At 39.3% G+C, this 14,136-nt stretch overlaps 1 protein-coding gene across 1 annotated transcript in view; it reads left to right on the top strand.

The window, feature by feature from the left end:
- Positions 1-14,136, top strand: part of LOC144610583 (protein canopy homolog 1-like) — a 47,117-nt gene that overhangs the window by 31,038 nt on the left and 1,943 nt on the right. The window contains exons 3-4 of the mRNA XM_078429395.1: positions 13,055-13,261; positions 13,609-13,705. Coding sequence (XP_078285521.1) covers positions 13,055-13,261; positions 13,609-13,705 — 304 coding nt within the window. The remainder of the gene's footprint in view (positions 1-13,054; positions 13,262-13,608; positions 13,706-14,136) is intronic.

The raw sequence follows: 14,136 nt of genomic DNA, 5'->3' as shown, positions 1-14,136 counted from the left end.
AGGATTAATGTAAAAATAGGTGCTTTTTAGTTGATGCTGACAGTGGGGCTGAAGGGTCTGTTTCTGATCGCTCTGATTCTATTATTTTTCTTTGAAGTTTGTGGTTACTACTAATTTTTTCTAAGATATAGGAGAAAATGGCAAGTCTGTAATCATTGCTGTAACTTTCAGCCGTAATTGGTTCCAGTTGCAAAAAAACAATAAGCATTCAAGAAATGGTAGAAATACAGAGAGTACGAGCTGGTTCATAATGTAAATGCAGCTTATAAGGAAACATTGGAGAAATTAGAGTTGTTAAAGTGGAAAGGACCCCTGAGAGGTGATTTTTCTCTTATCAGAAAGGGATAATGTGCCAAAGGTTAATTCACTGAAAAGTTTTTTAATCAACATATGGAGTAAATTGTTTGTTTAAAAACTTGGAAGCAAAAGTCCTGAACTTGTTTCATAATTAGTCATTGCAGTGTTCCATTCCAGATGTTGCTCAGATTGAGCAACTGAGTACAGAGATACTCTGAACTGCACTTTTTATTTTGAAAAAAAAAAGACACTGCTGGAATAACTCAGCTGGTCATGCAGCATCTCTGGAGAACAGGGATAGGTGAACCTTCAGACTGCATACTATAGTCTTAACCAGCCTTGTGGATGATGATGAGACTTTGGATTAGGTGAACCACTCAGAGCATGCATTCTCCTGTGTTTACAGCTGATGCAATTGTCCCAGTTGAATGGTGTTAACAGTGGTTTGAGTAATAATAGTCTTTATTATCAATATAATGAGAAAAACTGACCTACCCTTTGTGATCAGTGTTTTACTGCTCCTGTTTTGAGAGGTAGAGACGATGTAAGTATTGAATGTATTTTAATTTCAGTAATTTAGTAACTTTTATGGAGTATATCATGACTGCATAGTTTTTCTTTGGTTTAGCCGTGTTCCAAATGTCGGGCCTTTTTTTAAAGTAAACTCCGAAGAAGCTTCTTCCCCAAAAAATGTCTTCGATAAAAATGATAAGGTGCTGGAGGTCGTTATTTGGACTGCTGTGCTTTTTGCCAACTCTTTATGCAACGTTCCTGTCTTTTGCTGATAATCCTGTGAAATAGTTCTCTAAGTTGTTTTATTATTACTAACTGTTAGTGTAATGCTGCCACAGTGAATATAAAATTCAATTCCCATGACTAATCTTTTGCTGAATAGTGGCATGAATTTTCTCTTTAAAATTTCTCCTTATTATAAGTCACTTCCAGAAGTATTCCAGTAGTGTGACACCATGACTCTGCATTTTGGACACTGGTATTTTTACATGAATTCTGATACCACTTTGCATACACCAGATAAATATTTCATAACTTGCAGGATCTTTTGTTATTCCATTTCTTCATGTCATCATTATAGACAAATGAGATCTCAACGAGGTATATCTCTATATTATGCTTTACCTGTAATAAATGATGCATGCAGAGCTGGTAGTGCTTCTTAAAAGGAGGAAAGAACTGCAGATGTTGGTTTAAATCAAAGGTAGATCACAAAATGCTGGAATAACTCAGTGGGACAGGCAGCATCTCTGTCCCGCCCACTCCCCTGACATCAGTCTGAAGAAGGGTCTCGACCCGAAACGTTACCCATTCCTTCTCTCTAGAGATGCTACCTGTCCCACTGAATTACTCCAGCATTTTGTGATCTGCCTAGTGTTTCTTAAGGGTCTTGTTGCTTTAGACCAGGGGCCTCCAAACTATTCAGCATGAGGGCCACATTATATATTTGGGACATTTTTGCAGGCCATAGTAAAAACGTAAATGAGGTTTATAAGAAAATAACTGCAGATGCTGGTACAAATCGATTTATTCACAAAATGCTGGAGTAACTCAGCAGGTCAGCCAGCATCTCGGGAGAGAAGGAATGGGTGACGTTTCGGGTCGAGACCCTTCTTCAGTCTGAACAAATCGATTTATTCACAAAATGCTGGAGTAACTCAGCAGGTCAGGCAGCATCTCGGGAGAGAAGGGTCTCGACCCGAAACGTCACCCATTCCTTCTCTCCCGAGATGCTGCCTGACCTGCTGAGTTACTCCAGCATTTTGTGAATAAATAAATGAGGTTTATATGGCAACAAATAAATAATATTCAATTTTTAAAAAGAAATATTGGAATATATACCGTAGGTATACAATTATTTATAAAAAATACAGTGACCACCAGAGGGCATGCAGACAGTATAGAAATATCATATGATATAATGGTGGCGTGACCACATGTGTGTCACCGTCGCAGAGACTCACGGGTGGGCACTCCGCTAAGAAATCATTAAAATTTTAAATTATTGTTAAGTCGGCAACTGCATACAAACTATATCGCTTACCTGACGTGTAACTTCGGAAACTGCTGAGATCGGCCCTGAAGACCAGAGAATCGAGGAGGAGGGAGCCGCTAGCGACGACGGACACGATGACTGGGCCAGTAGGACAGGAGTAATGCCTGCAAGGTCGGCTGCAGAAGGGTTTTCCCCCGGGACACAGAGGCGGTCGGTCTGGCAAGGAGAGGGACATCGATCGACGGGCCGAGCCAGTCGAGGGCGACAGAGGAGGCCCTGCAGCAGCCTGGGGCTCGCCTGGATCGGGAGCCGTTCCAGTACATCCAGCGTGCGGACCCGACTTTGGACTTTCTGTCAACGCCGCCAAAATATGGTGGTGACTCGTGCACGTGTGATCTATGCAAAAATAATTCCACTGTGCAGTGCACACGTGACAATAAACCACCATTCATATAGGCCGCTAAAAAACGAAGTTCCCACTCTACCACAGAACCGGCAGCACGGAACGTGCTTGCTGCGGGCCGGATAAAATCTCATGACGGGCCACAGTTTGGAGACAGCTGCATAGACGTAAATTGCAATTTTTTGTTAGTAAAGACAAACAAAAACTGCATTGGTTGGTGTCATTTATGACTTGGAAGCTTCTAAGGAGTCGAACCATAATTCAAAATATTATGGCCCTTTTCTTAAAAAAATGTAATCATGATGTTAGATACTCTAATAGAATGACTTCAAATAATTAGAATGAATCACAAAAGTTAAATGGGCAGTAATTCCCACTTGTTGCTCTCTGGTAAGATGGACATTTCATTGCCAATTTGTTGTTTTTGTATTTAGCTACTGGTCTTAAGAACTGGATATTCGGCAAAACAAAAAGACATAAAGTGCTAGAGTAACTGAGCGAGTTAGGCAGCCTCTTTGAATAGGTGACGTTTCAGGTCGGGATTCTTCTCCCGACCTGATTTGGCCATATAAGAGAGAGGCGTTGTTGGAGAGATATTACTCTGACTGGAGGACTGTGACTGCTAGTGTTCATAATAGTAAATCACTCATAAAAAAGGAATGTCGCAGACGAAGACAAATAAGTTTTTTATACTTAAGGTTCCATTTTGAACTTTAGATAGTGGAAGCAAGTCCCTCACACCAAATAGGAAGTATCTGGACATTCATTTGAATAGCGAAAGCGATGGCTATGAACCAAGTGGTGGTAAATGTGGCTAGCATTGATGGATGCTTGATGGTTGGCATGGACATAGTGGGCTGAAGGGTAGCCCATGCACTTTTTTATCTGCACTTTATCTGCAGCTGTAACATGATATTCTGCACTGTTTATTTTCTCTTTGCACTGTATGGTATGATTGTACAGTATGATCTGTCTGGATAGCGCACAAAACAAAGTTATCTGCTTCCAACCTGATCTAATTCACTGCTTTATTCTAAAAGCCTTAATTTTGTTAACCAACCTTTTTTCATGTGGGGAAAAAACAGAAAACACTAAACATTATTCATCAGGCACATCTGTGGAGAGAGGCAAAGTTAACATTGCAGATTGAGACCTGATAGAAACATTTTCTGTTTTTATATCAGGCTTCTAGAATCCACAATTATTTTTGTTGTTTTACATAGGTTGTCAAATGTCCATATGGACAGTGTCTACTGCATTCCTTTCATCAACCTTTTCTGTTGCCTTATCAAAATATTCAATCGGGTTAGTTATGCCTCTAGCAAATCTGTGTGATTCGCAATTAACTCAAACTTAAAATGCCTACTAATTTTCTTCTTAATTATTGTTTCTAAAAATTTCCCCACTATGGATGTTAACCTGACTGATGTTTAATTGTCTGCTTTGAGCTAGCATGCTATTTTGATCAAAGATAAATTGGAAGATCATGAAAAATCCTGCTATTGGGCAACCCTTCTGGACCAGGTGAATTTTAATATTGCCAGCCTTGTCGTTACCATCTCACCATTTTTTCATTCCATTCATTGTCTCTTCACTTAATATAAGATTTTGATGTGATGTGCACTAAAGTTGATGATTTTATATTGAAATTTTCCATCCCACGAAGCTGTGAAAATAAAGAACGATGCATATAGTGCAGCTAAAGCCTCCTATCCTGCACACGGATTGTCTTTTTGGTCCATAATTCTCATTCTGTTTGAAATAGTTCTCCCAAATCCCCTTCAGAAATTTTCCCCTTGCTTTGTTTAACACTCTCAATCAGTTTAGGGGTAATTCAATGAATGAATAGGTTTATTGGCCAAGTATGTGCATATACAAGGAATGTGCCTTGGTGTTCCGCTCACAAATGACAACACAAACATACAGTTAACAATTAAGAATAAAGCATAACCACATCAAAACAATAAGGATACAACATTACGGTCTAAACATGTGGGTGAAAATAAACTAGAGAAAAAAAGAGACTACAGACTTTGGTTATTGATTAGAACTACTACTCGTGGAAAAATGCTGTTTTTATGTCTGGCTGTGGCTGCTTTGACAGTCCAGAGTCGCCTTCCAGAGGGAAGTGCTTCAAAGATTTTGTGGCCAGTGTGAGTGGGGTCAGAGATGATCTTGCCCACTCGCTTCCTGGCCCTTGCAGTGTACAGTTTGTCAATGGGGCGAAGGTTGCAGCCAACAACCTTCTCAGCTGATCGAACGATCCGTTGCAGCCTCCGGATGTCATGCTTGGTGGCTGAGCCAAACCAGACCATGATGGAGAAGGTGAGGACAAACTCAATGATAGCAGTATAGAATTGGACCATCATTGCCTGTGGCAGATTGTGTTTCCTCAGTTGCCGCAGGAAGTACATCCTCTGGGCCTTTTTGACTGAGGAGTCGATGGTGGCCCCCCCATTTAAGGTCCCTGGAGATGATGGTTCCAAGGAACTTAAATGACTCCACAGATGTGACTGTGGTGTTGTTGATGGTGAGTGGGGGGAGGGAGAGCTTTTTGAAAGTCTACAATTAGTTCCACTGTCTTAAGAGCATTGAGCTCCAGGTTGCTGCAATGGTACCAGGACGCCAGCTGTGTCACTTCCTGTCTGTAGGCAGATTCCTTCCCATCCTGGATCAGTCCAATCAGGGTTGTGTCATCCGCAAACTTGAGGAGCTTGACAGAGGAGTCTGTGGAGGTGCAGTCGTTGGTGTAGAGAGAGTAAAGGAGAGGGGAGAGTACGCAGCCTTGCGGTGCTCTTATGGTGAGGGTCTGCGGGTCTGAGATGTGCTTTCCCAGCCTCACATGCTGCTTCCTGTCTGTCAGAAAACTGGGATAGTCTGGAGTGTAGTAACTCTGGCACAATGGTGTTAACTGCGGAGCTAAAGTCCACAAACAGAATCCTGGCATAGGTCCCCTTGCAGTCTAGGTTATGGAGGATGAAGTGCAGGCCTAGGTTGACTGCGTCATCCACCGATCTATTGGCCCTGTATGCAAACTGCAGAGAGTCCAGCAGGGGATTTGTGATGTTTTTCAGCTGGGCCAGCACAAGTCTTTCAAATGTCTTCGTGACTACAGAGGTCAGTGCGACAGGTCTGTAGTCATTAAGACCAGTGATCCTTGTCTTTTTGGGTACAGGGACAATAGTGGAGACCTTGAAGCAGGCAGGGACAGTGCAGGTTTGCAGGGACTGGTTGAAAATGTTTGTGTAGATCGGTGCCAGTTGTTCGGAGGTTGACATTGTCCAGTCCTGGAGATTTCCGGCTTTTCTGTTTCCTGAATAGCCTCTCCACCTCCGCAATTGGAGTCTCCCAATGTCAACACGAAAGCAATTGGCAGGGAGTTCTAGTATTTGGACTGCAATGATGACCAGTGATATATTTCCAATTCGTTAATGTTTGTAACTTGGAGGGGAACTAGTAGGGAACCATGCACCCACTGTCCTTATCTTTCTTTGTGATAGAGGTCTTGTGGTGCCATTAGGGGGAATAACTGCAGTACATTTTGTTGATGATAAACACTGCACTCTGTGTGCCAGCAGTGTGATGACTGAATATTTAGAATGGTTGATGAGGTTCTAATCAAGTAGACTGTATTGTCCTGGACATGTTGAACTTTCTGAAAGTAGATGATGCTGCACTCGAGAATGCAAAAAAATAGGGGAAGACGCAGGTCACCAGGCTACTCAAGCCTGCCCTGCCATTCAATGTGACCATGAGTAATCCATACTAGCCTCAACTCCTGGATCAATTCCTCATAACCCTCCAATCTCCCAAATATTTATCTATCTCCACTATAAGTGTACCTAATAATCTGCTGTTATAATGGGGCAGAAAATTCTGGTGATTCACTACCCTCTGAGAGGAGATTTCTCCATGTTTGTTTTAAATGATTGATCCCTTACTACATCCCCTTATTTGCAACTCTCCATTTTGCAAAAACATGTATATCTCCTATTTGTCTCCTCAGGATCTAGTGTTTGAATAACTTCACTCATTCTTCTAAACTCCAAGTCTTCTTCTTGCATATGGCGTGCACAGCCTAAAGTTGTAGGTCAAGGGTAGACATCCAGGCCAGGCCAGCATCAGTTGCTGGGTGCCACCAGAGAAAAACCTCAGTTAGCAGTCATTCACGATGTGTGGAATTGTCTGGTCTGGATATCCGCAGTCGCAAGCAGGGCTGTCTGTCATCCCCCACTTGTGCAGGTGATGGGCTGATCTTGCATGGAGAGTGCGGATCCTGTTCAGGGTTAGCCATTGCTTGCGATGGAGGTCAAATCCCGGTGGTTTCACTGTGGGTTCTATGATGACCTCTCCGTTGTTGGTGTTGGCATTTTTCCAGGCTCTGCACCACTCAGTCTTGGGGTCAAAGTCTTCCAGGGATTTGGTTGGAGACCAGAAGGGTTTGCGGGACTTCAGGCGCATGTTGGGCAGATTGTTCAAGTCATCATGGATGGGAAGGTCAGGGTTAGCCTCGATGGTGCACCAATCTTTCAACATCCTCTCCCTTCTGCGAATGTTGGGAGGGGCGATGTGAGAGAGGACAGGGAGCCACTGCAAAGGTGTTGACTTAAGTGTCCCTGTGATGTCCCGCATTGCAGAGGTATGGACAGTGTCGACTCGTTTGGTGTGGCAGCTATTAGCCCAAGCTGTTGAGTTGAGGGGGGGAGATTGCAACCTTCACGTGGTCCACCCTGTTTCGACTAATGCAATCAACCCGAAGTGCACAATCTAAACTCCAAGTAATACAGACCAAATTTGTCTAGCCTCCTTTGATAAGATAACACTCATCCCAGGAATTGGGCTAGTAAGCTCATTTGAACTCCCTCCAAGGCTGGTACAATTTTTAGATAAGGGGACCAAAAATATGAATAATAATTTGTGTGGCCGTGCCAACACCCTGTACAACTTCAACCAATCCTTTATATTTTTAAACTCCAGCCCTTGCAATAAAGGCCAAAATGCAGTTTCCTACCTTAACTGCTTGTTGGGCCTGTCTGCCAATTTTTTGTGATTCATGCATTAGAAAGCATTGATTCCTTTTGAATTTTACTCATGCAGTCTCTCTTCAGTTAGGTAATAATACACCTTTAGATTACTCTTGCCAAAGTGCATGGTCTCCCATTTAGCCACATTAAACTCATTTTACAATTTTCACTCAATCTATTTATATCCTGTTGCAGAATCTATCTATTTTTGTATCATCAGCAAACATGCATTTCGTTCCCTTCTCAAGCATAGTAATGCAAATAATAAACAAATGGGTTTATTAAGAATTCCCCCCTGGGGTACTCCACTTGTTGCAATCCACCAGTCTGAAAACGTCACATTTATTCAAATTCTTTGTTTTCTAGCGTACAATCCAGTTTTCAAACCGTACTAATGTACTTTCTCCAATACCTTGGGTTCTTAATTTTTGCATCAATCCTTTACATTGTCTAATGTTTTTTGGAAGCTTAAATGCACTGCATCTCCAGATTTCACTCTATTAACTCTCTGCCTCATCCTCAAAGAATTCCAGTAAATTTGTCAAACATGATTTACTTTTCATAAACAAATGTTGACCAAGTTGGATTATATTCAGTTTTCCTGGATGAATTATTTCCTCTTTCATTACTGACTTGAGCATTTTGCCAACAATGGATGTTAAAGTAACTGTCCTTTTAGGTCCCCACCTTCTGTCTTCCCCCTCTTGATTTGAAGAGATTCACTTTGCCTTTTTTCTGATCACTTGATGCCATCCTGAAATTTAGTGAGTTTTGAAAATTTTGAACTAATGGATGCACTATCTGGGCAGTCACTTTCCTTATTCAGGTACTTGGTGAGTATTCCATTGTGTTCATGATTTGTACATTGTAGATAGTGTTAATAACTTTGGGGGGGGGGGGAAGTGTCAGAAGGCAAATAACTTGCTATAGGATGCAACAAAACTAATACTGGCACTCTTAGGTCTCTGATGATGCCAGACTGGCTGATTTTCATACTATTGGATATTGCTCCTGTTATTACATCTGTTTTTACAAATCCATCATGCTTGGGTCCATGTTGACTATGCTTGTCCAAATGAAAATTAATGTCTCAAATAGTGCACCACTGATATGTACTAGATTTATCTCGCTTGTTTTGAGCAAGAGCATAACATTTGCAATCCTCCACGCCTCTGCCGTCTCCTAATTTCCATGCTCAATCTAGGATGTACTCCATCTAAACCAGGCGATGTGCTCTCACACTGTCAGCAGCTGGTTCATTTTCCTTCCTCACATATATTAGAAAAGATATCCATCTTTCTAATATGCTAAAGACTGAAAATTATAAGCTCTACTATCAATCAACATTCTTCATCATATTCTCTTTTTCTCCAACTCACTACCCCATCAAATATCCATTTTCTTTTTACGCACAACAATGTGGACGATCCAGATTAAAAGCTTTTTTCTATCTCCAGTGCCCTCCCTCTTTCAGCTTGAAGGGTTCCAACCTTTTTCTCCAGAGATGCTGTCTGACCCACTGAGTTACTCCAGCACTTTGTCTATCTTCAGATTAGCTAGCCATGGATTATGAAGTTTTTTTTTCTGAGTGTGTGGGGATGAAATAGAATCTGTACTCTTCTGCTATGTAACCTATTAAAGCAACAAAGAGTTTTTAAAATGTTGCTTTGGGTAATTGGACAAAATATTTTATGTTTAAATATCTGATCACTTTCTGTTCATACACAAACTGCTCGTCTCGGCCAAGAAGATCCGGAAAATGGCCTTGGCTGGATATGTTGCAGCAGCTTGCATTATCCTGTTGCATGTGTTGCATTTTGAGAGAACAATAGTAGTATTACGAACATTATTGAATTTAAACCAAAGTTAGTTGTCATTTGTGTACATGCTTAGATAGTAAATTATGGATTTTAAAGGCAGGAAAAAGTATTTTTCTGAACAATGTGGGAAAACGTGTGATGGGGTGAGGGCAACTAAAAAAATGGCGTAGAGAGAAAAAAAAGTTTAGTTTGGTGGTGTTAAGGCAGCCCTTATTAATTTGAGAGCTGCATAACCTTGGCCTAGAAATGGGTCAATAGCTCATGTTTGGAAAGAAATGGTGTGTGGTCTGCGGTAGAATCCTTTAATCTTTGTATAAAAGAAATGATAAGGAATATGTAAGCTCTTCCTAATTGTTTTGACTTGGCTTTAGAAGATTGTCTTTGCAAATTGCTGTAAATGAATGTTTACTTAATTAACTGGATGGCATTTCTCCATTACTATAAGGAAATTCTATATACCTCTGAGCAAATGGTATGATGGCAGTAGATTTCGAAAAATGCACAGAATGTTTTGTTGTTAAACTTGGGTAAACTTTACAGAAACTTTTATATAGTAGGCATTTTTTAAATTTCCCCTTTCTGTTTAATTTTACATTAATGCCACAGAAAAATAAATTGCTAATCATGAAGATCATAATTCTTTGGGTCATTTCAATGGAGTATTCATTGTCTGAACATTTTAATCCCTTTAACTATCCAAACCTCATAAATCTGTTTCCCTATTAAAGTTTGTCCTTTGTAAATGTTTTTCCTTGGGTTGATATAATAATCTAATTTTGTTTTGTGTGTGGTCACTTTTACTTTTTTTCTTGTCGCATGGTGTTCTGCAGGAGGATTGTTGAGAAACTGCAAACATATCAACTGCTCATTTTGTCAATGTTTATATTAAGTTTTAAAATATATTTGAATTCTGGTTGCATATTAATACTTTGGCACATCAGTGCTCTTTATTTGACTAAGTTACAGAATGATGTTCCTATGATCCTTTGTGGCCAATATTAAAGCATACTTGCTGAATAATTGTCAAGTATACTCCACGGAATTTTATTGTTCACCTTCAGTTTAAAAAAAAAATGACTTGAGGGGTTTCATTAAAAGGTGGCTCGAGGCTTAAGACTGACATCTGACAGTTACTCTGTAAACCATGAGCAATATGTTTTTGATTTGTTTGGACCTCTCTAGGTTTGTATTTCAAAGCATGGGTGAGATTTGTTTTCTGGTGTAAACACCTTTAATTCATCTTCCATCAAATCCTCACACTTCTGATTTTCTGAAAGTCTTTCTTTAATGTAAACTAAAACCAGAAAAGTCTAGAAGTATTTTTTTATTTCAGAGTTTCGGCTTGAGTAGTTTTTTTGCCTTTTGATTTGTTTAATACGAGCTTCAAATGGAGTAATGTAGGCTTGTAGATAACCATTTTTTTAAATCTTTTTTTAAATTTTAGTCTTTTACAACAGAAAGGGCAGCTTTGATATGTCTGTATTGTTAAAGACCACATTTGGATTAAAACTGCTAAATAAATCCTGGGATAGCCCTGTGTCTTTGTTATCACAAATTGATTAATTGTGCTTATGAAATAAACTTTGCGGTCATACATTTGTAGTACCAACAAGTTGTTTTTTTAGTGCATGTGGGACAAAGCAAAATTGAGTTTTACACTTAATTTGAGATGCAAGACGCCAGTTATTTACTAAATCGGGGACTGTTATATTCATCACAATAAAACAACAATTTCAAATGTTGAGTCCATATTTAGAAATCCAAATGTATTTAATGGGTCAATGTGCATTTTATACATTTTTCTTTTTCATTCTTCCAACTTCAAATTGTAGACTTCATGTAGGCTTTTTTTACAACATATTTGGGGTAATTTTTTTTCATTAAATTGTGCAGGTGTGCAATTTCATTAGCATTTGGTTATCTTTATGTAAAAGAAAAGTACATCTGTATGTAGCTTTTGTTATCCTGAAAGTGGGAATCTATGCTTGTGTAGTCTCAACATTTGAAAATCAAAAGTACTTCATCTTTATCACCTCTTTGCAGAGCATGTCTTATTTTTTTCAGTAAGATAAGAAACTTTTGTTCAAAGCAGACAGGGAAAATTGATTGTGACTCTCGTCCATCACATTTTAATGATGGCAGTCTCTTCATTCTTATTTCAATGGCAACACAATTTGCGGGGCGGTATCTCAGACATCTTTTCTACTGGCAGAGGGCAATGTGTGTTTTGCTTCCCCCTCCCCTCTGTCACACTAAGAAATGCTTTTTATGAACATGATGCATCCAATCTCCAGTGGCTGTTGTAAGGAAAAGCTTTTTTTTGACCTACTAGCCATTTGCTTTGCTCAGTTATATAAATTTGTTGCAAAGTCACTGGAGAATTTGATGTTGTTCACAATGACAGCTACAGGGTTGTTGTGTTTATGTAGATGTAGAATAAAATGTGCACATGTACATTTTTTTTTTCAGTTTTACGAAATATTTATATCGTTTTGAAGATTTGACAAAAGATGTTCAATAAAGGTTATTTACTTCATTCTTATAAAATTGTATCAATTGAGTATGATGGGGGGAAATATCTGACATAGAAAGTAAAATACTTAAGGTTTAAACTCTGATGTATTAGCTTTGTGATCAGATGGCAATGAAGCAAGGAGAAACCTTTTGTGTGAATGAACTGCTTATGTGAAAATGCATCCATAATGTAATCACTGGGACCGGAAGGGGCCATACTGTGTTTCAAAGGAGACAATGGAATCTGGCCATATCTACATTGCTGAAATCGAGTTCATCAGCAATTCAGCCCTTTGACTGTGGTTGTCATGCAAACTTCCTACTTTGATCAGTAGAGGGTGGAGGGAGGGACGTGCAAAGGTCTGTGGATGTATCTCTGCTGTTTACCCTGTACTTGGCTTCAATTGAAACTCTTCCGGAGATAGCAACGGGGCACATTTTGCACCTTGACCTGTCTAGACAGTTAAAACTTTTTGTCCAGTTACCAAGGGAAAGGACTATTTTGACCTCTTGTGCTCTCTTTGTAATAATTCATTCTAGGAGTATAGGTGTTGTCTGGGGTTTCTCTTGAATTTGGTAAAGGGGGGTGGAGATGAGAGACAATCCAGCAGCTTTAACTCCAGGAAATGAAAACTGAGACTATAGACTCGAGTGATGTTAACTTCGTGGGCCTTGCTTTTTCCCTCTGAATCCTGAGGAAGGATTAAGCAGCTGCCGATCAACGTCTGGACTAACCAGTCATGTGAGCAAACTGGATATAGTAGTCCTCTAACTTAATTTGCTAAAGTGAGGTACTCTCTTCTTTCTGATTTTGTCAAATTTACTATTGTTTTTGGAAGTGCAAATATTGTATGTTTATTGAACTGAAATCACAAAAAAACAATTCTATTATTGGATCTCAGAATTACATTATCAATGTGATTGTTCTTAATTTGATTTAATTTTAAAGAATGCATCATGTAATGGTCACGTTGCTGGTTTCCTGCAGATTCCATATGCAAGATCCGAGACCCATCTACTTGAGCTCTTTGAGAATATTTGTTCGAGCATGGATGATTATGCCCTATATGTGGATCCTGACACCCAGAAGAGGAGTTACATGAGATTTGCACCAAGAGATTCAGAGAAAATGGGTTCATTAGATTTCAAGAATTTCAAATTTGATCCTGAAAATTCTAAATCTCTAAAGTTTGTGGTAAGGTTTTTTCAATTGCTTATTCAAATAGCTATTACAGCAGAGGGCACTAGAACTTCAGCTTAGGCAATTGTCATAAAGAATTATGCTTCTAAGATTTTGGAAATCATCAATATTAAGCATACAATCTTTCTATTTATCTTTCTTTCTGGCCGTCACTTCTTTGTAGTTTCATACTTTTGTTGTTTTTATTTTGGAAGTACTCAAATGGCTTTGCCAAAGAAGGGGAAAGCAGAAAATGGCAGCAGGCAAAAGAAACAGCTAGATTTATGCATGCCCAGCAATGAAGATTCATTTTGACTGTTTTGTAATGTAATGCGCTCTAATTTAACTGATCTCACTCACAGTGTGAAAATATAGTGGAAGAATATGAAGACGAAATAATTTCCCTGTTCACCCATGAAGCGGACCATGTGGCTGACAAGCTATGCAATGCAAAATCAGGTATTGTGACTGTTTTAATGTACCGTATTTTTTTTCTATTTCATGTTACTTTGCTGCTTTGATGTTCTGTGGAGGAATATCTCTTCAATCCAGTGAACATGACTTGGGATGTTACTTGCAAATGCACCTTTTTTTCTATTGAGATTCCAGTAGGCAAATGAAAGTTTTGCCTAATTACTGTTATTTGTGATTGTTGAATTGTAACAACCATTCCCTTCAGTATGCAGCCTAGAATTTGATTTTCTTGCAGTGCATTTATTTTGCTTGTATGTGAATATATAATGTTGAGCCAAGTGTAACCTACTGTTAGTAACTGGTGTCCATTAGTATTCAGAAAAGCTGCTTGCTGAAAATTCCCTTAGCTGAAATGAGATTCTTTAGGGAATGAGTGGCTAAAATCTCAAATTTCTTTTGATTAAAGTACATCTTTA

This window comes from Rhinoraja longicauda, chromosome 2 (assembly GCF_053455715.1).
Source record: "Rhinoraja longicauda isolate Sanriku21f chromosome 2, sRhiLon1.1, whole genome shotgun sequence".
Lineage (NCBI taxonomy): Eukaryota > Metazoa > Chordata > Chondrichthyes > Rajiformes > Arhynchobatidae > Rhinoraja > Rhinoraja longicauda.
The sequence above is the reverse complement of the archived record's forward strand: the minus strand, read 5'-3'. Positions and strand labels throughout refer to the sequence as shown.